This window comes from Portunus trituberculatus, chromosome 37 (assembly GCF_017591435.1).
Source record: "Portunus trituberculatus isolate SZX2019 chromosome 37, ASM1759143v1, whole genome shotgun sequence".
In the NCBI taxonomy this organism is placed as follows: Eukaryota; Metazoa; Arthropoda; class Malacostraca; order Decapoda; family Portunidae; genus Portunus; species Portunus trituberculatus.
In genome coordinates this window covers 24,513,842-24,540,495 of record NC_059291.1, presented here as the reverse complement: position 1 = coordinate 24,540,495, position 26,654 = coordinate 24,513,842, and the positions used below count along the sequence as shown (strand labels likewise).

The 26,654-nt window shown below is 38.2% G+C and overlaps 2 protein-coding genes across 3 annotated transcripts in view; one reads left to right on the top strand and one right to left on the bottom strand.

Annotated features, from left to right (window-relative positions):
- LOC123514290 overlaps positions 1–10,916 on the bottom strand; it is a 38,809-nt gene extending 27,893 nt beyond the window's left edge. For both annotated transcript variants that reach the window (XM_045272099.1, XM_045272100.1), the window contains exons 1-5: positions 10,085–10,916; positions 8,950–9,065; positions 8,106–8,305; positions 1,363–1,509; positions 865–940 (exon numbers count right to left, since the gene is read on the bottom strand). In XM_045272099.1, coding sequence (XP_045128034.1) covers positions 865–940; positions 1,363–1,509; positions 8,106–8,305; positions 8,950–9,065; positions 10,085–10,706 — 1,161 coding nt within the window. In that variant the 5' untranslated portion in view covers positions 10,707–10,916. The remainder of the gene's footprint in view (positions 1–864; positions 941–1,362; positions 1,510–8,105; positions 8,306–8,949; positions 9,066–10,084) is intronic.
- Positions 1–26,654, top strand: part of LOC123514289 (E3 ubiquitin-protein ligase MYCBP2-like) — a 299,710-nt gene that overhangs the window by 125,145 nt on the left and 147,911 nt on the right.

Here is a 26,654-nt window from a genome sequence, read left to right as displayed (position 1 = left end):
AAAGTTATAAAAAAAAAAGACAGTGGCTACCTTTCTTTATATGTCAAGGGGTCAGATGTCATAACACCCAATCAGCCACACTCCATGATGAACAGCTTCTATAGGAGTAAGGAAATGTGACCTGTGATCTTTGTAGACATTTAGGTCTTATCTCTACTCTACATCTTGTGTAAAAATTGTATCATAGCCAGGGATCCTGTCTCCTCTCATACAGAGGGGTGCATGTATGGGGGACTTGTTAAGGAATGAAAGACTTTTTGTTGGAGTAACAGTGACTGGTATTCATTAGAGATTTAGTTGTTGATGAGTCCATGAAATAGAAATTATAGATGCTGGCATGGAGTAAGTGTCCTGTGGATGTTATGTATTCCCATGACCTACTTATCTTTGTTAGTATAACCAAGCTTGTTGGGCATGTACTCCAGGAATGTGGCAAGAACTGTAGTGGCAAGGTGAGTGATGGATGTGCCGTGCTGCCTCATGCATTGCTTTCATGTGCGTCATTCTTTGAGTGATATTACCAAAGGGTTTTGCAAAATAAAGAATGGAGTTTTTTTTTTTTTTTTTTTTTTTATATGTAGGAGAGAGGGCCAGCAAAAAAAAAAAAGAAAAAGAAAAAAAGAAATAAAAAAAAGGCTCACTTGGGTGTTGGTTCTCTAGAATATAGAAAAGTGTTAGCCAAAAAGAAGCTGATGACAGTGTTGTCTAATATCCTTTAGATTTTCATTCACTTTGTACATCATGCATCAGAACTGACAGTAGCAGCAAAGTGTGTGAGGCAGTGTAAGGGAGAATGTGTGTGTGTGTGTGTGTGTGTGTGTGTGTGTGTGTGTGTGTGTGTGTGTTATGTTTGCCACTCCATACCTTAGTCCCAGTCATGTTGAAGTGGATTATCCTGGCGTTGAAGAGAGCATAGCTGTGCATTGTTCCAATATTGCACCTGAAATGGCAGCATTGCTTATTGTTATTGTCATTACCTCTGCATATATCTATATTACACTTTTTTGCACTCATCCAAGTAAATGGAACCACCCACACCACCCATGATCCTCTTCACTAGTTCACTGAAATATATTTCTTTCCATATGGATCTTGGGTCATAGGAGGAATAACCTTTCCATATTATAAAGGAAGTTAACAGTGTTCTTCCTTCTTTTTAAGTCCATTGTACCAGAAAGTTTACTGGTATATATATATATATATATATATATATATATATATATATATATATATATATATATATATATATATATATATATATATATATATATATATATATACATGTAAAAACTCAGGTTCTAATTTTACTCTTCAAACCCTAGTAACATATCCTGCACTCCCACTCATTATATGGCAACTCACCCTTCAAACTTGAGGGTGAGAAAGCGAGTCTCCTCCAGGTTGATGTCTTGCTTAGGGTCATCACTGCGGGTCAGCTGGGTGAGCGTCTGCAGTGGCAGGTTAGGGATGTAGCAGTTGTTGAACAGTATGGCCACCTCCATGTTTTGTCTGGAATAATTGTGTATCATGTCATTTGGTGATATATATATATATATATATATATATATATATATATATATATATATATATATATATATATATATATATATACAGTGGTACCTTGAGATACAAGTTTAATTTGTTCTATGATGGAACTTGTATCTCAAAACAATTTTTCCCATTGAAATGCAATGAAATGCCATTAATTCATTCTAGCCTTCCCCAAAAGAGCATCCCTATTTTTTTTTTTTTTTTTTTTACATATTTTCAGGTAAGAAAAGGTATTTATAAAATAAACATAACAGAAGATAATATAAATAGATAAACTACTTTTATAAAGTATATTTATCTTGGAGGATGCATTCCACGGGACGTTACCCTACCACATTCCCAACCCTCACTTAGGACTGTTGATCAGCTGGAGTGTATAAATATAGCCACCCACAGAATGTTGGGTGCTCTAATAATCAGAGAAGAACTCAGTGATGATTCTGTAAACATTATTCATTGAATAAATGAAGTTTTTAAGTAGAAGAGAGAGAGAGAGAGAGAGAGAGAGAGAGTCTGGACTGCCGCAGCCATAGAGGTTTGTTTACATTGTTTCTCCCTCCCCCCTTCTGTGATAAGCGTCAGTGGAGGAGGTAGTGGAGATAGGAGAAATCAGTTTTGCCTTTCCAGTTACATACACATGCATACTTTAACAATGCATGAACAGATGTTTTTGGCTAATGGTGGTAAATGGTGGAGGAGAAGGAGGGAGGGAGGGAGGAAAGGATGGAGGCACCATTCACACATAAACATTTAACATACATTAGAATTGCACTTTCTTAAGAAAAAAAGAAAATCAGTAGATATTGTGAAAATGATGAAAGAACAATCACAGTGCATGAGATCCACAGGAAATGCATGAGATCCACAGGAAACACATAGATATTAGCTCAACTGAGGCTGGACCTATGCGCAGAGCCGCTGACTAGCAGCTACATTTCAAAATTTTGCTTGTATTAAAATTTTAAAAAATGACTAAATCATAGCTCGTATCTCAAAAAACTTGTATCTCAGGCAGCTCATATCTCAAGGTACCATTGTGTGTATATATATATATATATATATATATATATATATATATATATATATATATATATATATATATATATATATATATACTGTATGTATACAGTGGAGACTCAATACTCGAACTTCATTCGTTCCAAATGGCCGTTCAAGTATTAAAAAGTTCGACTTTTGATACCTATAAATCAGGTAATTCGTTCCAGCCATTGCCCAAGTTTAGAAAAAAGCAACGGTTTAATTTTGCAGTCGCCGCTAGCATTGGCACACAAAAGCAGAGTCAGCCTGTCTTTCATGGGCTTGTCTCCTGGCAAACACTTCTCTTCCTTTGTTATATAGATCATGTTTCGTAGTTTTTATTTTTAGAAAACGGGCCAGTTTCATCACAATTAACTCCTAAAACTTGGGGATGTTGGGATTTTTAGCTCCTGCTAACTTGGGAGGTTTGGCGAGAAACACAAAATAGCTTGTATTCACATACTGATTACACTTGGAGATTCAATAAACGAGTGAGAACAAATGGTGTTCTACTCAGAAGCAACTCTTCTTCTTTGCAATGCAAAAAACCAGAAGTCTCTAGATGCTATGGTTACCAAATTAATAGGTTGAATGAGGTGGTATCATCAGTGTACGTGGCCTTGCGTCCGATCGGGTCCAGCGGTCTTGGCTAGAGCGATAGAAAACGCCTGTATTCTCTCCCTCTCTCTCTCTCTCTCTCTCTCTCTCTCTCTCTCTCTCTCTCTCTCTCTCTCTCTCTCTCTCTCTCTCTCTCTCTCTCTCTCTCTCTCTCTCTCTCTCTCTCTCTCTCTCTCTCTCTCTCTCTCTCAATCAATCAATCAATCAAAATATTTGCAAAGTGATCTAATTTGTATATTTTTTGCAAAAACAATATAAAATACATACAATAGGAGTTTCTGGTGGTGGTGGTGGAATGTCCTCCCCCTCTGTGGTTGAACCTCCTATATCCGTATCAGAGCCCAGAACATCACTATCTTCACTCTCTATTATTGTAGAAACTGTTAATTCCAAAGCCCATCTGATACCACTCTCATTCAAAAGTTGTCTCCCTGCAACATGGTGTGAGACTCGAGGGAGGAAGTGGCAGAATCGGACACAGTGACATATAGCATATGTTTACTCCTGACTTGGGGGCTCGCCGTGCCTCACAACAGACTGAATTCCAGTTCTTTTCTTGAAATTCGCAAACCATCTTTTACTTGCTTTAAAATCATCATTGGAGTCAGATGTAGTACAGGCAACCCCCGTTTAACGAAGGGGTTACGTTCCTAAAAACACTTCGTTAAGCGAAACTTCGGTAAGTGAACTGATTATAACAAGTTTAACCCCTGATATGAACTTCCATTGAGAGTAAGCAAAGCGAGAGTGCATCATAGTACAGTAAAAGGTTTAATGAAAGTAAAAATTATGAAGTTAAACATTTAGGTAGTTTCATTTAAGTCATTATAATGTGCACTAATGTATGTATGTACGTAACTTTATAATGTTGATGATCTTAATTTTATGAAGGGAGGGAGAGTGAAAAGGGAAAGACACTAACCAGCAACATGTGGAATGTAAACAAAGTGCGCATCATGGTACCGCATACAAAACTTATGTACCACATTTCCACAAGGCTTTCCATTTTATCCATTGTAGAGTCACGAGTTCAGGTGGTTCTTTTAGCTTGCAAGGAAGATACGGTCTCACCAGCCTTCTTAATAGAGTCTGCTGACTTGAAAATAGTAGACAGTAGATGGAGTCAAGATGGTGGCAAGCAATGTTATTAGTTTTTTGGCCTCTCTCGTGTCTGTGAATAATACTCAGCTTCACTTCGAGAGTAAGACACTTCCTGGTCTTCTTAGGAACGTTAGGCCACATTGCAGGGCGTTTTGGTGGTAAGTTGAAGTAGGGAAGATGAGCTGCTGGTGACGCTGTTATGTTTTGACTGGGCAGTGAGTGGTGCGCGTGATCTTGATCTTGATTTTGATGCTACAGGTAATGCAGAATTTTTTCTGAGTCCGGCCTTTGTATCGGCAGCGCCTGTGTTGTCCACGAGAGGCTTGATCTTGATCTTTATTCTACAGGTGTCTCAGGATTTCTCCTGAGGCAGGCCTTAGTACCAGCAGCTCCTGATGTATTCAAAAGCCTGTCAGCTTGCATGATACGGTGGGGCTTTCAAATTTGGAAAAAATTACCTGGATAAAACTTCGTTAAAGCGAGTTTGGTGTTGATTAAACGAGCATATGGTAGTAAAATGAAACCTTTGTTGTAGCGAAATTTCGTTGTGTGAATTTTCATTAAACGGGGGTTGCCTGTATCAGAAATAAGATCACGATGCAGCAGCCTGGCTAGCCTTCGCACAAATTATGCCCTCTGACAAAGAATCACCAGTCATCTGCCTTTGGTTTATCTAATGAACAATTTTTCCATTTGTTCCACTGCCACAGATCACTTAAATTGCCTTTTTACACCAATCACAACATCAGCTCTTTTAATGAGCTGTTTTCTTCAGTATTGTGGCTACTGTAGATTTAGCCATACAATACTCAGCTGCAGATTGGTTATTCTTCCTCCTTTCTTGTATTTATCAATAATTTCCTTTTTCCTTTCGATGGTTGTACTACATTCTTTCTTGTAGGCTTATTCTCACCACTAACAAGCCTCTTCGGTGCCATTGTAAGCTTTAAATGGAAAAAAAAAATGCGGAGAGAAAGCACAGGACAATGTTATTCTTATGAAAGCGAAGGATAAACTGGCTGCATCAGGCCATGTGGGGCGATGGGAAAGGAGAGACCCTTTGTTTACAGCCACGTTGATGAACGCTCGACTAATAGGTATTTTTTTTAGTATTAAGTCGAACTTTTTCGTTCGATTATTTAGACGTTCGGGTATTAAATATATATATATATATATATATATATATATATATATATATATATATATATATATATATATATACATATATACAGTAAGGTCACGAGTTACGTCAGAGTTACGTTCCTGAAACATGACGTAAGTCGATTTTGTACGTAACTAGAGTTTTTGTACTTTCAAAGCATATTATCGAGTTTTCAACCAATCATTTTTTATGGTTATTCAGGTAAGTAAAAGGTTATATTGTTATATTGGTATATTATTTACAACTATGTAGGAATATATTGATTAGGGTCGCGAATGCGAAGGGCTGCAGGTTGCCGAGAGGGGCGGCCTGAGGCCGCCAGGAGGGTGGGCAGGTCGAATGTTGTGATACCCAGGGCGGGACAGCTGGGAGCTTTGTGGAGTGCGGTAGGAGTAGAAGCGTTATATAAGTAAAAAGTTATATTGTTATATTATTTACAAGTATGTAGGAATATGAAACACAAGCTTGTTTTTGTTGTTGATTAGGGCCATGACGAAGGACTGCATGTTGCCAGAGGGGTGGACGCCTGAGGCCGCCAGGAGGGTGGGCAGGTTGAATGTTGTGACATCCAGGGCAGACAGCTGGGAGCGTAGTGCAGTGCGGTGAGAGTTGAAGCGTGGGCAGCGGAGCAGGAAATGCAATAGGAAAGGGCAATAGAGATCAGCAGACAAGCACAGATGGTGCAAGTGAGCTGCGAGTGTCGTGTGGCCCAGGCGAAGGCTCGGAGTTGTTATTGTTGTGATAGGTGCGAGCCCTCAAGGTCGTCAACCTCCCGTTGTCATGGTAACGGGCTTCCCATTTTCTTCTTCACTCCCTCACACACAGCTGCTGCCTCCTTCTCATGTCTTTTAATTATGTCCACTTTTTCTTGTAGCGTAATGGTTTTCCTTTTCTTAGCATCACTGCTGTCACTAAGGAGTTTTCTTTTGGTGCCATTGAGCAAGATACTAAGATAGTCAGCAAACGCAGATGTAGGAACACTCTTGCCAGGGGCGACGGTGTGGTGGAACTGAGGCACGAGAGTGTTATTGTATTCAAGCATGAGGTGGGCGGTGTGGTGGATAACCACTAGTGACGCCTGGCGGCCAACAATAACAATAAACCCGCTTTACGATTTATAAATTTTCAATTTTTAAAATCTTAAATTGCCTTATAGTGGACTGACGTAAGTGCGAGTTTGACGTAACTCGAGACCGACGTAACCCGGGACCTTACTGTATATATATATATATATATATATATATATATATATATATATATATATATATATATATATATATATACAGGTACAGGCAACCCCAGCTTAACGAAGGGGTTACATTCCTAAAAAAACGTTTGTTAAGCGAAACTTCATTAAGCAAACCGATTATAACAAGTTTAACCCCTGACTTCAACTTCCGTTGAGAGTAAACAAAGCAAGAGTGCATCATAGTACAGTGAAAGGTTCAATGAAAGTAAAAATTATGAAGTTAAACATTTAGGCAATTTAATTTAAGTCATTATAATGTACACTAATGTATGTATGTATGTAACTTTGTAATGTTGATGATCTTAAATTTATGAAGGGAGGGAGAGTGAAACAGGAAAGACACTAACCGAGAACCTGTGGAATGTAAACAAAGGGCGCATCATTGTATCACATAGAAAACTTATGTACCACATTTCCACAAGGCTTTCCATTTTATCCATTGTAGTCACAAGTTTAGGTGGTTCTTTTAGCTTGCAAGGAAGATACGGTCTCACCAGCCTTCTTTATAGAGTCTGCTAACTTGAAAATAGTAGAGACAGTAGATGGAGTCAAGATGGTGGCAAGCAGTGTTATTAGTTTTCTGGCCTCTCTCATGTCTGTGAATAATATCCAGCTTCACTTCGAGAGTAAGAGACTTTCTGATCTTATTACCAATGCTAGGCGACATTGCAGGGCGTTTTGATGGTAAATTGAGCAAGGGAAGATGAGCTGCTGCTGACGCTTTTAGTTTTGAACAGGGGCAGTGAGTGGAGCGCGTGTTGTCCATGAGAGGCGCTGGTGTATTCAAAAGCCTGTCAGCTTGCGTGATACGGCGGGCCTTTCAAACTTGGAAAAAATTACCTAGATAAAACTTCGTCAAAGCGAGTTTGGTGTTCGTTGAACAAGCAGATGGTAGTAAAATGAAACCTTCGTTGTAGCGAAATTTCATTGTGTGAACCTTCGTTAAGCAGGGGTTGCCTGTGTATATATATATATATATATATATATATATATATATATATATATATATATATATATATATATATATATATGTATACACACACTGTACTGTATATATATTTATAGACACACACACACATATGCACACTATTTTTTTATTTTTTTATTTCTTTATTGTATTTATTATGTGTATTTTATTTTTGTATTATTCATTTTGTTTCTTTTGGTAATATTTGTCAGCTTGATCAGAATCCCAAACATGATCAAGAGGGAGTCTTCCAAAATTACTTTGACTTGAAGCTTTTGTGGCATTATGAAGGCACCAGTGACACGCACATGCGTAACTTGAATTTCCTCCCATGTGTGACTGATGATACGAAGACACTGTGGGGCTGGTACTTGTTAGACAAGATGTAGTGTAGCAGACTTAGGTGGTTATGAACTCACTTGGCTTTTTCATTGAAGCGAAGGGAGTGGGTCACAAGTTCCAAGTGTTTGATGCCCTCAAAGATAATTTTACGCAATCTAAGATCCTCCTTGGAGAAAGTGTTGCTCTTGACAACCACTCTCTCAAAGCCAGCCACACGCAGCGTCACAGCTGAGCGTGGGATGATTTGATCGTCCAGAAGCAGCTCATGTATTGTTTCCTGGAATGTTAGCCAATGCAGAACTTAAAGATATAAAGAAAAGTACATACAAGGGGCTAGTAATGCTAATCATGGTAGTCCTTGTGTAAAACATACCTGTCTATATCTGCTTATCATTCCTATCCATAAATTGATATTGTCTTCTTTTTAAGCTTCCTATTGATTCAACACTAACTACCCAGCTAAAGTCCCTTTCCTTCTTCTATCACTCTGTTAGAGAATTAATTTTTCTCTCTCTCTCTCTCTCTCTCTCTCTCTCTCTCTCTCTCTCTCTCTCTCTCTCTCTCTCTCTCTCTCTCTCTCTCTCTCTCTCTCTCTCTCTCTCTCTCTCTCTCAATAACAACAATGGCAGCAGCAAGAGCATTAGAATCTTAGACTTGGCTGAGTGACAATCAGAGAACATTGTCATATCTTATCTTCCACCCACTCATCAATCATTCTGCTGGGCTGTAGAATTAATTTACAAGCTCACAATTGATCAAAGTAGATCATATTTATACGTACATAAATGCTGTCATATTTTATGCTCATTTTAATCAATTGTTCTTTTAGCCTTTAGAAATCATTTACATGGTCTCAGTTGTCACAGTAATTTGCATGAGCATTAGCCTTGAGTCACGGACTAGCTGCTGCTTGATACTCACATGGTTGGTGTGTTCATGCTGGCAGTACACGTTCTTCTTTACAGCATCACATAGGCAATAGGAGCACAGGTCATTGGGACGTGTTGTGACTCGTCCATGACCCTCCCGTCCTGCTCCTGATATAAAGCAGTGTTTATGGCACTGTATTGATAATTTTGAGCATGTGGCACAATGAGAAATTTTATCATTTTGCATATGTATCATTCTTGTAGCTGTTTTATTGACATTAGGATTCTCATGACCTTATTTTGCCCTACCTACTTGAGATTTCTGAGGTTTATGTGTGAAACATTGATTTAATTTATTAGAGGATATTGTAATCACCTTGAAGGTGTTTGCTTCTAAATACTGAAGGTGAATGACAAATGAATTGTTGGTTACTTGATTCACTGTTCTCATTCTTGCTTGGTCTCTCACTACAAGGATGACAATTTAAAGTCTGTGATGATGGAAATTACAGACACTTGGGACTTCTGAAGGGTACTAAGATGAGGGCAAGGTGTGAGAATTTGTTATCAGGTTAATTATGCAAAGAAAGCTGTGAAGTTGTTGAACAAGAGTTAATGTTTGTATGGAAGTGAAGAGTGAAGGAAGTCAAACAAAAAAATATATATTTGTTGTTGACCTGAGAGCTGCTTGAATGAACGACCTCTGATCATTACAGATGTATTCCTGCTGGACATAGATGTACTCGTTATGTTTAGCTATGATTATAGAAATTGAATGTTTTACTAAAAGACAAGTTTGCAAAAGTGAGTGATGGCTGTGATGTCCTGTGTCCTTATCATTGGCAGAAAGAGCCTCTCTCAGTGGCTGGGTGAGTTAAATAAATTGATAAATTAGGTTTGAATACAGTCACTGTTTATCCAAAATCAACAACAGACATAATCTTCCTCACATTTACATTTGATGGCAGCTTGTTGAACTACAAGGCAGTGTATGCAACTCAGTACATAGTATATAGTTAAAACAGAAGGATTTAAGAATGTAGAAGCCATGCATATTCATAGGAAGAAACAACTGAAGACTGAAGAACGATTTAATGCTTATGAAGGGAGATCAAATGGAATGATGCTCTGAAAATTTATGATATGTGAGAGCATGTGTTTTGCCAGAGACAAATATAAAGACAAACCTTCAGTATTTTCTGTAGCTGGAGAGTCTTGTGGAGTAAAGAGGCTGCTAGCCAGGTCCATAGGTGTGTCCTCAGGAGCTGGCATAAATGAGATGGAAGACCTTGTGTAGGACTCATGATTATGGTTTGAGTGTGGGTCCTCTTTGGGGCCTTCTCGGCTTTCCTCATCTGTTGTGAAATCATCAACGGTAGAGAAGTGTTCACGTGTAGTGTGTATGGGTGTCTTGGTTGTGGTGATGGGTGGCAGCACAGACGAAGTAACTCTGTGTTCCCTCGTATAGTTTCTAGAGGTTGTATGGGGCACTTTGTTGGTGTTATCCATGGTCACAGGCTGGAAAATGTTCTCTGCATTATGATGAGTGCTGTCCGTTATACCAGGGACAGGATGAGGAATTGGTTTTGGTGATGTTCTTCTTCTCATTGGTGTATTATTTGGGAGTGAATGCATATGTGTGGTAACACTATGTTGAGTTGAAGGCGTCTGTGAGATAACATTGTGTTGATATGAAGGCCTCCAGGTGTGAGGAGGTGGGCTGGGATCAGCAGGCTGGGGTGGGAACCAATGACATAAACACTGGCCAGCCCACAGACACGTCCACACCACCAGGACTGTGTTCCTCATGGCAGCAGTTGGGTGTTGCCTTCCTCAGAGGTGCACTGATCCTTTCTGGCACAGTAACTGTCCTCAATGCAGCAAAGCCTTTCCCAATGCTCGTGTCCGTTGAGTATTGATACCACACTACCCACCATGTGACAGATTCCCATGTGAGACAGGAAATCTTCTGTTGTGATAAAGGACACTCAAGGATGGACAGGAAATGACCTCACACTTTTATTAAGAAAGAACCTTTGTGTTCATTTTACTTATGTTGGAGGTGCCAGGTACTTTCATTAATGCCTGAATGTTGCACAGCAAACACAGCTCCAGGGACTAGTAATTGCTACTTCAACTGAAATTATTAATGTCTCAGTGAATAAAGATCACATATTTCTTCAAATAATGTGATCACTGATATACATAAGCATAAATTACTCAATATAGGTGTGTCTCATTTCATGGAAAAGGAGAGTGTGCTGCATGACACTGAAGCTGTAGGGATCTCTTTGTAGAAAGGGTTTAGTTGCATAGTACAGTGAACTTCATAATTGATGGAAAGAAAATCTTTTAGAACTTATGGGAATGTTGAAATTTTGGCATTGAAAGATAACAAAGATGTGGGATTCCCCAAACAAAACACAGCTAGATACGTTGTGTCCTGCTAACTGCCTACCTCATCCCTCCCTGCCCTTCCCGTTACTGGACAATGCTTGGCTTTCCACACCCCAAGGACATCCTTCCTCTCATTGTCTGAAAGAAGTAGACTCCCACTAATAGACAATCACTGCCATGTGTTTACTTTATACTCATATTCATTCAAGAGATAACAAGGGTACTATTGTTTAATTTCTTGTTACTTACATTCATTTCATGCTCTTTGTATTTTCACTAATAGACAGTCAGTGCTCTTATGTTTTTTTTCTTATTTCCATTAATTTTATGCTTATTTTATTCATATTGAGAGATAGATTATCTGTTCACTGTTGTTTACTTTTTCACTTTCATTAATTTTATGCCTTAGAAACTTAAATTCTTATGTAGAGACAATTTGTGGACTTTTGTTTACTTTTTTTCTTTTTAAGTGGTTTAATGCTTCATCAGGAAATTGTTAGATTCAGGTTTTTTGGGAGCGGATATTCTAGGAGACATTGCATAACACTCACTGCTCTTGTTAATTTTCCTTAATATTCAGGTAAGAATTTTTTCCTTTCTTGGTTACATAATAACACTAGAAATAACTTTGAAAAGATCCATGCATTTTAGGAAAGACTGTATAATGCTTTCACCATGGTGGTCATCTTTTCTTAACATTCTGGAGGAGGCAGTAGACACCTGCTGAAACAATAATTATTCCCAATGAGGTTTAAAGCACTGGATCAGAGGGTAGTGGAAACTTATTATTAGAGTCAGTATGATCTCACTGAACATTTCCCTTTGTCTCACAATACAAGGGGGCAGTCGATATGATGAAGAAACTAGTATCCACTGTGATCAGACCCAGATTAGAGTATGCAGGGGTGATGTGGTCCCCACACAAAAAGAAACATGGAGAAATTGGAGAGACTGCAAAGGATGGCAACGAAGATAGTACCAGAGTTAAGAGTGATGACATACGAGGAAAGTTTGAGGGTTTTGGATCTACCAACAGAGAAGAGAGAGAGAACCTAATACAAGTCTACAAACTAATGAATGGAATGGATGTAATAGATAATGAGGAGCTGTTACTAAGAGATGAAGTCACCAGTAGAAGCATAAGATGTCACTGTAAAAAGTTGAGAATGGAAAGATGCTTCAAGGACGTGAAAAATTCAGCTTTCCACAAAGAAGTATAGGGGCATGTAATAGCCTGAGTGAAGATGTAGTGTCAGCAAGGAGTGTGCTTAGCTTTAAAGGAAAGTTGGACAAATGTAGATATGGAGACGGGGCCATATGAGCGTAATACCCAGAGGTAAGAGTGATGACATACGAGGAAAGATTGAGGGTTTTGGATCTACCAACAGAGAAGAAAGAGAGAACCTAATACAAGTCTACAAACTAATGAATGGAATGGATGTAATAGATAATGAGGAGCTGTTACTAAGAGATGAAGTCACCAGTAGAAGCATAAGATGTCACTGTAAAAAGTTGAGAATGGAAAGATGCTTCAAGGACGTGAAAAATTCATCTTTCCACAAAGAAGTATAGGGGCATGGAATAGCCTGAGTGAAGATGTAGTGTCAGCAAGGAGTGTGCTTAGCTTTAAAGGAAAGTTGGACAAATGTAGATATGGAGACGGGGCCATATGAGCGTAATACCTAGGCCCTGTAAAACTACAACTAGGTAAAGACAACTCTTACCCTTCACACAACCAAAATTGTTCTACAGATTCATAAATGGAAAAATTAGGCAAAAAAGAAACAATAGAAAGGTTAAAAGGAGAGAACGGGATGGTGGAAAAACCAAAAAGTATGGCAGAACTATTGAATAATAAATTCCAGGAGGTCTTTACTAAGAAATCCAAATTTGAAAGGCCACAGGGTAATAGAGAGACAGTCTATATGAGAGAGAGATTAAAGTAACCAAGCTTGAAATAAAAGAGTTAATGAAGGAACTGGATGAAGAGAAGGCAGTGGGACCGAATGAAGTCTCAGGCAGAATACTGAAAGAATGTAGGGAAGAACTAGCAAGTCATATATACAACATCATAAAATGCTCAACAGAAAATGGAACAGTACTAGTAGAATGGAAAAGAGCTGAGGTGGTTCCCATATATAAGGGTGGAAGGAAGGAAGAACCTTTAAATTACAGACTGATATCACTAACTAGTAAATGCAAGATGTGTGAAAGAATAATAAAGAAACAATGGATCGAGTTCCTTGAAGACAACAAATTAATATCAAATAGCCAATTTGGTTTTAGAAAAAGACAGTCGTGTGTAACAAATTTACTGAGTTTCTACTCTAGAATAGTTGATAGATTACAAGAGAGAGAGATGGGTTGACTGTATTTATTTGGATTTAAAAAAAGTATTTGATAAAGTTCCACATGCAAGATTACTGTGGAAGTTAGAGGAGAAGGGTGGCTTGAAAGGAAGCACATTGAGATGGATGGAAAATTATTTGAGGGGGAGAGAAATAAGGATGGTAGTTAAAGATATGAAGTCCAAGTGGAGAGCAGTAGAAAGCGGAGTGCCACAGGGGTCAGTATTAGTGCCAATACTTTTCCTCATATATATAAACGACATGCCAGAAGGAATGAACAGCTACATAAATCTGTTTGCAGACGATAAGAAACTGTGCAGAGTTATAAAGCAAAAAAAGGATTATGAAATACTGCAGGAAGACCTAAATAAGATCTGGGAATGGAGTAAAGAGTGGGAAATGGAATTCAATGTGGACAAAAGCCATTTATCTTTTACAATGGAGTACCATATTTGATGGCATATAGGACGCACTTCTTTCCAAAAAATTTGGCTCAAAAAATCACTTTGTGTCTAATACACAAAATTGTGACTTCCCATTGGCTTATCTTCTTAACGTTCACTAACCTAGCTCACACTCAGTACCTCTACCGACCCTAACTGTATGCATCATTATTTTATTGTTGGTATTGTTATTATTACCCGTATTATTACTTTAAAAACTAATATTTGTGAAAATGAAAGCAAATTAACTTTTGATCGGTCAGAACTCTGACTCAATGCCTTTGATGGTGATGATTAACAGCAAGTTTATGATCTTAAAGTTGTTAGTGAAAGAAAAGAAGGAAATGATTAAAGTTGCTTGTGAAAAAGGAGAAAATAGATAAACCAGCAACAACAAAAGAGGAAACAACATCAGAGTGGCCTTTGCAAAGGCTATCCTCCAACTCTACGTTCATTCTGATATGATCATAACAAAACAATCAACACCCAACACCATTATGGCAGCAGGAGGAAAAAGATCGAGCTGGACAACTTCTTTCAAACTACAAGTGACAGATTATGCTAAGGAGCATGGCAATAGAGCAGCAGTAAGGGCTGTTACGCCACCACATATCTGGTGACAGCAAGAAGACCAAATGAAGAGCACTAGGAAAGGGAAACATAACCTTTGTTGTTCAGCCCAATATCGGCAAGAACTTCAGAGTGACATTGCTTTTGCAGCAATGTTTTCTGCTTGTGTAATGTGCTGCTAGATTGATTTCAATAGTATATGCTTAGATACAGTAGAACATTTTTCCTGAATTTGACCTACTGAAATGGGGGGTTCATTTTATATACCCGTGCGTCCTATATGCCATCAAATACGGTACATTCTGACTCCCTTTGGGGAGATTTTCATTCAGTCTGCACCACCAGTGATGGCTTTCCTCTCCCTTCACTGACCATCCTGGTAAACTAGTCTTTAGTTTTACTATCATCCATGAATTAAAACAATTGGTGTTTATATTTCTGACCATCTTGGAAATATACCCAACATTGTCAACCTTTTCTTAACCTTTAGTCTTTCTGCATATGCCATTATCCCATCTTTTGTGTTAGACTCCTCCGATCACAATCTCACTGCACCTTTGAATTGGCAAATCCTGTAAAAACAGACAAAAAACAAGTAAAAAAATAAAAAGTAGACAAACAGTATCTTCCACACTAATGTTCATACATCTGGCGTACCACATTCTCTCCAGAAACTTTCACAATCTTGATCCTCGTTTCATTCATCTCTACACAAGGAGGTTCTCAACCTAGGGTTTGCAAACTCCCAGGGATTCACAAGATTTCCAGAGTACTTAGATGGCTTATCTTATAATACAGGCAACCCCGGCTTAACGAAGGGGTTACGTTCCCTAAAAACCCTTCATTAAGCGAAACTTCGTTAAGCGAACTGATTATAACAAGTTTAACCCCTGACTTGAACTTCCATTGAGATTAAACAAAGCGAGAGTGCATCATAGTACAGTGAAAGGTTTACTGAAAGTAAAAATTATGGAATTAAACATTTAGGCAGTTTAATTTAAGTCATTATAATGTACACTAATGTATGTATGTATGTAACTTTATAATGTTGATGATCTTAAATTTATGAAGGGAGGGAGAGTGGAGCAGGAAAGACACTAACCGGCAACCTGTGGAATGTAAACAAAGGGCACATCATTGTATCACATACAAAACTTATGTACCACATTTCCACAAGGCTTTCCATTTTATCCATTGTAGAGTCATGAGTTCAGGTGGTTCTTTTAGCTTGCAAGGAAGATACGGTCTGACCAGTCTTTTTATTAGAGTCTGCTGACTTGAAAATAGTAGAGACAGTAGATGGAGTCAAGATGATGGCGAGCAATGCTATTAGTTTTCTGGCCTCTCTCGTGTCTGTGAATAATATCCAGCTTCACTTCAATAGTAAGAGACTTCCTGGTCTTCTTAGCAATGCTAGGAGACATTGCAGGGCGTTTTGCTGGTAAGTTGAGCGAGGGAAGATGAGCTGCTGTTGACGCTGTTATTGTTTTGAACAGGGGGAGTGAGTGGTGCGCGTGTTGTCCACCAGAGGCACTGGTGTATTCTAAAGCCTGTCGGCTTGCATGATACGGCGGTGCTTTCAAACTTGGAAAAAATTACCTGGATAAAACTTCGTTAAAGTGAGTTTGATGTTCGTTAAAGAAGCAGATGGTAGTAAAATGAAACCTTCGTTGTAGCAAAATTTCATTGTGTGAATCTTCATTAAGCAGGGGTTGCCTGTATTTTTTTTTACAGTACCATTGCATATTGAGTTATTGTCAGTCACTAAATTAACATTTCAGGGGTACCATTGTATATTGAGTTAATGTCAGCCACTAAATTAACATTCTGTTCCATGTCAAATTACTGGGGGTTTGAATAGATAGTCTTATAACTGAGGGGGTTCTTAACAAGAAAAGGGTTGAGAATCCTTGCTGTACACTGTCCCAGCAGTTACACACCACTGCCATACACATCATGTCTTCTATTGAGTCTCATTTCTTTTATGCCCCAACTTTGTCAGAATTATTTGCATCTCTCTCTCTCTCTCTCTCTCTCTCTCTCTCTCTCTCTCTCTCTCTCTCTCTCTCTCTCTCTCTCTCTCTCTCTCTCTCTCTCTCTCTCTCTCTCTCTCTCTCTCTCTCTCTCTCTCTCTCTCTCTCTCTCTCTCTCTCTCTCTCTCTCTCTCTTTCATACCTCTCACACTCCAGCATCACATCTATCTGATCCTCTCTCATGTCACTCATCTGGCATACTTTGCTATGGGACTCATACCTTTTGTAATTCCTTGAATTTGCATCCATACAATGTACCGTCACTGGGAAGAGGAGTTCACTATCATACCACCTCTTATACATTGGGGCTTCTTTCTCCTTGTGCCATTCCAGAATGCTCTTTTATTCCACTCTTTCATTTTCTCACATCTCATTCAGATCCTACTCTGCTTCTTCTTATCATGACGCATTAACATAATTTTGATTTCTACTAGCCATTCTTATCTCCGATACAACTTATAATCCATTCCTGGTTGTCATTCTCATATACCTTTTCTTACATATTCTTACATTTTCATTAACAGATACTTTTTATGCTATTCTTGCATCATCCATTCTCTCTAGTCTAATCTAACATCTAAGTGTCGCTTTTGTAAGTCTTTCCCTAAACATGCTTTATCCTCTATCACATCTCAAAGCTTCCACTGTTGTGTACTTTGGTGCATTCAGTGTCATCCTAACTACTCTACTTTGCCCCACTTCTAACTTGCCAGTTCCGCTTTCATTCCATGCAGTCATACATTATACTCAGCATAGCCTCACTCTTCTATACTTCTCTCAGTACATCATATTTTACTTGCTTTCATCCTTGCTGTGCTTCCCAATTGACCCAGTCACTGGTTCATGAAGTTCTTTTTTCATTCTCCACCTTTTCACATCCATACATACTCATCAGTCTCCCTAAATACCTAAATGTGCAATGGAATCCCACCATTTGTACACCTCACTCATCATACAGCTTGCCATTTGTTCAACTTTTCCACAGCGTTGCCTTGTTATTGACCATATTACACATTCACTTTAGATCAATCTCATGCTAGTTTCCGTGTGTAAAGCATCATCCATGCAAGCTTTGTGAAACTTTGTACAGTGGAGACTCAATACTTGAACTTAATGCGTTCCAAATGGCTGTTAGAGTATTAAAAAGTTCGACTATTGATACCTATAAATCAGGTAATTAATTCTAATCTTAGCAAAACCTCAAATTTATAAAAATTTCAATGTTATTTTTTTACAATTTTAATTTGTACATACCGTAAATGAAGGCTGATGATGGACAACTTAGAAGAGGAAGGGAGAAGGGTGGGGAGAAAGAGGGAGGTTGCCGCCGGAGGATGAGTCACCATCCATGAAAACGTCTTTTTTAACTTTTCTCCTGGTGTGATTCCTGTAAATCCACTCACTAACACTTGCACTATCACCAGATTTCTTATTTTCATCACTAATAAGTCTCTTCAGTGTCATCGTAAGTTTCTAAATGAAAAACTATTGACAACACAGAATGTTGTTTATCTCAAGACTGCGGCAGGACTAGAAATGCGCACTGGCATCCGGTATACCAGTATTACGGTAATACTGGCATTAGCGGTATTACCAGTAATACGGTATCAAAACGGTACAGTGACGGCTGCGAGAAGGGAGATGTATATGACCAAATGTGCAGCCGTTTGATTACCAGATATTTTCACCATTAATAAGACTTTGGTGTTAATGTAAGTTTATAAATGAAAGACTACAGATAGAATGCAGGAGAATGTTATTCTGATGACTGCGGCAGCACAAGTCACAACTAGCGGAGAGGGAAGGGGGACGCCAGGAAGCCTTTGTTTACAATCACGTGTGTGAACGATCAACTATCAGGTACTTTTTTGAGTATTAAATTGAACTTTTGCGTTCGAGTATTCAAAAGTTTGAGTATTTAGATGTTCAAGTATTGAGTCTCCAATTTACTATTTTATTCTTATCCTTTGTTATTTTTTATTGAAAAGAGTGAGAAAATGTGTGTGTGTTTCACTGTTTGATCTGCTGCAGTCTCTGACGAGACAGCCAGATGTTACCCTACGAAACGAGCTCAGAGCTCATTATTTCAGATCTTCGGATAGGCCTGAGACCAGGCACACACCACACACCGGGACAACAAGGTCACAACTCCTCGATTTACATCCCATACCTACTCAATGCTAGGTGAACAGTGGCTACACGTGAAAGGAGACACACCCAAATATCTCCACCCGGCCGGGGAATCGAACCCCGGTCCTCTGGCTTGTGAAGCCAGCACTTTAACCACTGTGTGTGTGTGTGTGTGTGTGTGTGTGTGTGTGTGTGTGTGTGTGTGTGTGTGTGTGTGTGTGTGTGTGTGTGTGTGTGTGTGTGTATTTACCTATTTGTGTATTACAGGGCCCGAGCTAATCCCTCTGTGTCCTGTCTCCTTGTCCACTCCTGTCATATCTCTCTTTCATCTGATTGACACACACCGCGTTAACGACATCACTGTTCAGTTTATTCCACTTATCAATACTACAATGCATGAAACTGTATTTTCTCACGTCATTTAGACAGATGTCTTTTATTAATTTTTTTCCATGTCCCTGGAGATGATTACTTGTGGTCACCTTTATCAACTCTCTGTCCAACATGTCAATCTTGTTCACCAATTTATACATAGTTATCATGTCGCCTCTTGTTCTCTCTTCTAATGTGGTCAGCCCCAGTTTCCTCAGTCTTTCCTCATAGTCTAACTCCCTGAGTCCTGGTACCATCCTTGTTGCCAGCCTCTGTACCCTTTCCACCTTCTTCACATTTTTCTTCATATGCGGTGACCAGACACAAATTGCATATTCTAACTGGGGTCTTATTAAGGTACATAATATCTTCTGCATCATTCCTTCATCTAGGTAGTGGAATGCAAAGCCAATATTTTGAAGCATGTTATATGTTTTCCAAAATATCTTGTTAATGTGTTTCTCCGGTGACAAAGTGTTTTGCACGCTTACTCCTAAGTCTTTCTCCTCATTGGTCTCTTTGATTTTCTCATCACCCAGCCTGTAATCCCTGTTAGGTCTGTATCTACTTCTTCCCATTTTTATAACATGGCTCTTGTCTATATTAAATTCCATCTGCCACTCTTTACTCCACTCATATATTTTATCAAGATCTTCCTGTAACTTGTTACAATTATCCTCATAATTTTGGTATCGTCCGCAAACATGTTCATGTAACTGTCAATTCCTACCAGCATACCATTAACATAAATAAAAAACATGATGGGACCAAGCACTGACCCTTGTGGAACTCCACTGGTTACCTTCTTCCACTCGGACTTCCTTCCTCTCACCACTGTTCTCATTTCTCTCCCATTAAGTAATTTTCCATCCATTTTGCTAGTTTATTATTTACTCCTCCAATCATCTTTAGTTTCCACATCAGTCTATTGTGTGGTACTTTATCAAAGGCCTTTCTCAATTCCAGGTAGATAGCATCCACCCATCCCTCTCTATGTTGTAGTATGTCAGTCACTCTTGAATAAAAACATAATAAATTGGATACGCATGATCTTCCTTTTCTGAAACCAAACTGCCTTTCACTCAGAATGTTTTCACTTTCTAGATACTCACTCCACTTAGCTTTAATTACTTCTTCACATACCTTGCACAATATACTAGTCAACGATACTGGTCTATAATTTAGCGGTTCCATTCTACTACCATTCTTATATATAGGCACAATGTCAGCTCTTTTCCACTCTTTCGGGACTAATCCTGTTCGTATGGAGGTTTCCACAATATCAAATACAGGGTTCAACAATTGATCCTTACATTCATTTAGCAACCTCCCAGATATGCCATCAGGCCCCATTGATTTATTAATATCCAGATTGCTTATAATTTTCCTTACATCTTCCTTAGTAACCATGATGTCCTGCATTTGCTTTATTTCCGTAGGCCTTCCTCCCATAAAATGCTCCTCCTTTGTAAACACTTTGCAAAAGTTGTCGTTCAAAATTTCAGCTATATCTCCAGCATCTTCATATACTTCTTCCCGTTTTTACCTTTTCTATTGCCTCCCTTTTATTTAGTTTTCCATTTATGAATTTGTAAAACATTTTGGGTCACTATCACAGTTTTCCACCACCCTCTGTTCATATTCCTTCTGTGCTGTTCTCCTTACTTCAACATATCTATTCCTTGCTGTTTTGTAGACTTCTCTTGATAATACATCACTGTTTTTCTTAAGTTTCTTCCATGCCTTTTCTTTGTTCTTTTTTGCTTCTTCACAATTTCTATTAAACCACTGTTTATTATTTAAAGTCCTCTTTCTGTGATATGGCACAAACTTTTTCACAGCAGAGTTATACAAATCCATAAATTTATCATATTTCAATTGCATATCCCTTTCCTGGTATACCACGGACCAGTCAATTTCATTAAAGAACTCCCTTATATGGTTATAATTTGCCCTAGTATAATTTAATTTTTCCTCCTGCGTTCCACAATCTTATTCGTGCTTAATTCCGTATCCAGCTCAAAGCTTAGGACATCATGATCGCTTTTCCCCAAGGGACATTCATGTTCAATTTCCTCTTTTAGAGATTCCCTGGTAAATACCAAATCCAACCTTGCTGCAACATCTTGTCCCCTGCACCTTGTTGGTGATCTCACCCACTGTGTCATCAAGTTATTTTTTGCTACCTTTAACAATTTTTCTGCCCACTCACCACTGTTCACCACTTCGTAGTCTTCCCACACTATTTCTTTGCAATTAAAGTCTCCAACTATCATCACTCTATCCTTTCTGATGAGTTCTTGCTTCATTCTGTCTAGAGTATTCCTCATCACCATTTGATACTTTTCATATTCCCAAGCACTGGTTCTGGGTGGTATGTATACTGTTATAATATTAATGTCTTGCCATCTGTTATAAGCATACTTATCACTTCCTCATTTCTCTTACTATAGTTCACCTCCTTCACTATCAGATCTTCCTTAGTAAGAACCATTATACCACCACCTCCTTTATTTTTTCTATCATTTCTCCATACTTTGTAGTGTTTTACAACAAACCAGTCTAGCTTTATTTCGGCCTTAGCTTTGTTTCCACTACACACATTATGTCGGATTTGTTATTTCTTAGGTAATCCATACATTCTAGCCTCTTAGACAGAAATCCATCTATGTTTGTGTAAGTCACTTTTATTCCATTCCTAGTCTCATTCTTCCATGTAATGACTATTCCGTCTGTTTTATCCACCACTTCTTTAGCCTCCCATCTCTCATCCTCCAAAAAAAACTTGGTCTTTTCCTCCTCTGTTCTTTCGTCATTCCTCTCTTTCACTTCAGATACAAGCTCCTTCATTTTCATTCTCTCATCTTGTGACATATTTCTTCTTATGTAAATTGTTTTGGTGTGTGTGTGTGTGTGTGTGTGTGTTTACCTAGTTGTATTTACCTAGTTGTAGTTTTACAGGGCCTCTTTATGCTCTTTCCCTCTCCATATCTACACTTATCCAATCTTCTTTAAAAGTATGCACACTCTTCAGACACTACTTCTTCATTTAAACTGTTCCCTCTCAATACATCTTTGCAGGAAACTATATTTTTTAACATCTCTCAGACATCTTCCTTTTCCCAGCTTTTTACTATGCGATCTTTTGCTTCTAATGTCATATTCTTCTCTCAGAATCAGTTTCTCATTATCCACTAGGTCCATTCCGTTGATCAATTTATAAACTTGTATCAGATCTCCTCTCTCCCTTCTTTGTTCCAGGGTTGGTAGATCCATAGCCTTTAGTCTCCTCATATGTCATCCCTTCAAATTCTGGAACCATTCTTGTAGCCATTTTTTGTAGTCTCCAACTTCCTTATGTGTGTGTGTGTATTTACCAACTTCCTTATGTGTGTGTTTGTGTATATACCTAGTTGTATTTACCTAGTTGTATTGTACATTATCTCATAGTGTCCTGTCTCCATATCTCCATTTATCTATTTTTTCTTTAAAGTTATGCACACTATGTGCTGCAACAATTCCATTATCCAATGCATTCCATTTTTCTACCGTTCTGTGTAGAAAACTGTATTTTCCAACATCCTTCATACACTGCCTCATCCTGATCTTTTTATGTCCTCTTGTCCATACTTTTCTGCCAACAGCGTGTATATATGTATTCACCTAGTTGTAATTTTACAGGGCCTGGGTATCATACTCGTGTGGCCCCGTCTCCATATCTACACACATCCAACTTTCCTTTAAAACTATGCACACCCCTCGCTGACACCACCTCCTCACTCAAACTATTCCACACCTCCACACATCTCTGTGGGAAACTATATTTCTTCACATCCTTCAAGCATATTCCTTTGGCTATCTTTTTACTATGCGATGTTGTAGTTCTATTTAAATTTTCCTCTCTCAACATCATTTGCTCATTATCCACTTCATCCAAACCGTTCAACAGTTTATGAACCTGTATTAAATCCCCTCTTTCTCTTCTTTGTTCCAAGGTAAACAAATTCATTTCTTTTAATCTCTCCTCATAAGTCATTTCTGCCAATTCCGGAACCATTTTTGTTGCCATTCTCTGCAATCTCTCCTACTTCCTTATATGCTTCTTTTTATAAGGGGACCAAACCACCCCAGCATATTCCAATCTTGGTCTAATTACCTTACTAATTAATATCATATCTTTATCCATATAATGAAAGGCTAATCCAATATTTTTTAATCAAATTATATGTTTCTCCAAACATCTTGTCAATATGAGCCTCAAACTGCCCATGGTCTTGTATATCACTTTTAAATCCTTTTCCTTTTCCACCTTTTTCAACACTACTCCTTCACCCATCTTATATGACCCTCTTGGCTGTCTTCCACTCTTCCCCATCTCCATTACATGACTTCTGCTCAGATTAAATTCCATCTCCCATCTCTTGCTCCACTCCCAAATCATATCAGATCTGCCTGTAAAATTTCACAATCTTCTTCACTCTTCACACACCTACACAACTTCGCATCTTTGCAAACAAATTAATATAACTGTTCACTCCCTCTGGCATATCATTAATATAGACATGGAAAAGTGTTGGTGCCAGCACTGAACCTTGTGGGACTCCACTCTCCACCACCAACCAGTCCGACTTTGCATCCCTTATTACCGTTTTCATCTCCCTCCATCTCAAGTAGTTTTCCATCCACTTTAACACTTTTCCTTTCAGTCCTTCATAAATCTCTAATTTCCATAGCAGTCTCATGTGAGGTACCTTGTCAAAAGCTTTTTTTAAATCCAAATATACACAGTCCATCCATCCTCTCTCTCTTGTATTTTGTCAACCACTCTTGAATAAAAGCTCAGTAGATTTGTTACACATGACCTCCCTTTTCTAAAGCCAAATTGATGATCCGATAATAACTTATGATCCTCCAGGAACCGTATCCAATATTTCTTTATCACCCTCTCACAAATCTTACCGACCACACTTGTTAAAGACACAGGTCTATAGTTAAGAGGCTCTTCCTTACTGCCTCCCTTATAAATGGGCACCACTTCAGCTCTTTTCCACTCTACTGGTACTTCCCTGGTTTCTAATAAGCACCTTATAATATCATATAATGGATCTATCAATTCTCTACATTCCTTCAATAATTTGCCTGAAACTTCATCTGGTCCCCATCGCTTTATCATCTTTAAGTTCCTCCAACATTTTATATAACTCCTTTTTAGGTATCTTAATGTCATCCATGTGTACATTTCCTTCTACATTTTGAGGCTTTACAAACATTGTTTCTTTAGTAAATACTTGTTGAAACCTATTATTTAGCAATTCCGCTATATTCTTAGGGTCATCTACTATCCCTTGCTCTCCTTTTAATCTTTCAATGGACTCTCTCTTTTAAGTTTACCATTTATGAACCTGTAAAACAATTTTGGATGTTCCTTACTCTTGTCTACAATATCTTTTCAAATTTTCTTTCTTCCTCCTCCTTACCCTCACATACTCATTTCTGCCACTCTATAATTCTCCTTATTTAGTATATTCCTGCTCTTTTCCATCTTTTCCAAGCCACATCTCTTTTCTTTAGCCTTAACACAAGTTGCATTAAACCAATCCTTTCTTCCTTCCTCTCTCGGTTTATACTTTGGTACAAATTTCATAACTCCTTTATAATATTTCATAAAAATCTCATTTTTTTGCACTTCTCTGATTTGTAACATCTCCCAATCTAATTTCTAAAATAATTTTTCAAATTTTCTGTGTCCATCTTTCTATAATTCAATCTACCACTCCTGTATGTCTCATCTTTCCTTCGCTGTGTTATTGCCATCTGCATTTCCATAACCACATGATCACTCTTCCCCAATGGACATTTATATTGTATATCCCCATATAGGTACACTTCTTGTGTTAACACCAAATCCAGTCTAGCCGGTTCATCATCTCCTCTATATCTAGTATTTTCTTTCACCCTCTGTTCCATCATATTTTCCATCATTAGATTAAGAATCTCTCTCCCATGCTTCCTCTCCAACACCACTTACTAGATTTTCCCAATCCACTTCTTTACAATTAAAATCTCCTACTAGTATCACCTTTCTTTTTCCAGTTAATACACTTTCCAAACTCTGTAAAGTATCCTTGATCATATTGTTGTATTCCCTTAATGTCCAAGAATTTGTTTTTAGGAGGTACATAGGTCACCATGATTATTAATTCTTTTCCATCACTTTTTAACCTTATGCTTATCACTTCTGCATTGTTCTTCCCATACCAAACCTTATCCACATTTATCTCTTTCTTCGTCATAATCATAACTCCTCCTCCACCTTTACCCTCTCTATCCTTTCTCCATATATTATATTTATTATCCAAATTTACCTTTGTGTTTCATGTAATTTTGTCTCAGTCAAACACACTATATCAGGCTTCTCCACCATCACATAGTCTTGCAATTCTAATCTACTTGACAGTATCCCATCTATATTAGTATACATTACGGTCCACCCACTGCTCCTCTAGGGGTTCCTCGCATTCCTTCTTTCCACATACCATTTTCTGACTCTCTCTCCTATAACTCTCCAAAAACTTTTCTTTTCCTCTTCAGACCATTCATCATTTTTCCTTCTCGCCTCTTCCAACAATTCCTTATATCTTCTCCTCTCTTCCTCATTTCTATTTTTTTCACACACCTCTTTACAACCTTCTACCTCTCTTAATTTTGATGTTCTATATAAAATGTCCTCCGCAGATTGTTGTGACTTTAGTACTACTTTAATCGGTCTCCTTACTCCCTCCTTATACGGACCCAGTCTATGGATCTCTTCCACTTCTTCTTGTAGGTCTTTTTTTTCATCATCATTAAGATTTTTGAACAGATCTCTTACCGTCTTTAATTCTTTTTAATTCTCTTAGGCTTATATGTTATATTTTGTTCTTTCATCCCAAATATTAACACACTTCTTCTTTTCTGCTATTTCTCTTATCAATGTTTCCTTATTCTTCATAACATTAACCAGTTCCTTAGACCTTTCTTTTTTGTCTTCATTCAACTGATCTTTAATTATTTCTTGTAATCCAACCATCTCAGCTTCCCTCGACTCAGTCCATTGTGTTTTCTTCAGTTCCCACTCCTTTTTAAACCTCTCACTTTGCTCACTGATAATTTCCTTAAAGTCATCTTTCTCCTTTACAACTTTCTCCATTTTCTCCTCCAACCATCTCTTATATTTTTCAACCTCCACTCTCAAGTGTGCATTCTCATCCACCAATTGTTTTTCATTTTCCTCCAGTCTCTTGACTCTTTCCTTCAAAGCCTTGCGGAATTCTCTATCCTGCTCCTCCTCACTCCTCTGAACTTTTAATTCCTTCACCAACTCCTCAAATTTCTTCTCTAACATTACCAATCTACCTTGCATTGTTGCCCCTGTTGAAGATGAACTCATATTTTGAATAGCTACTTTTGGTTTTACTCCCTGGG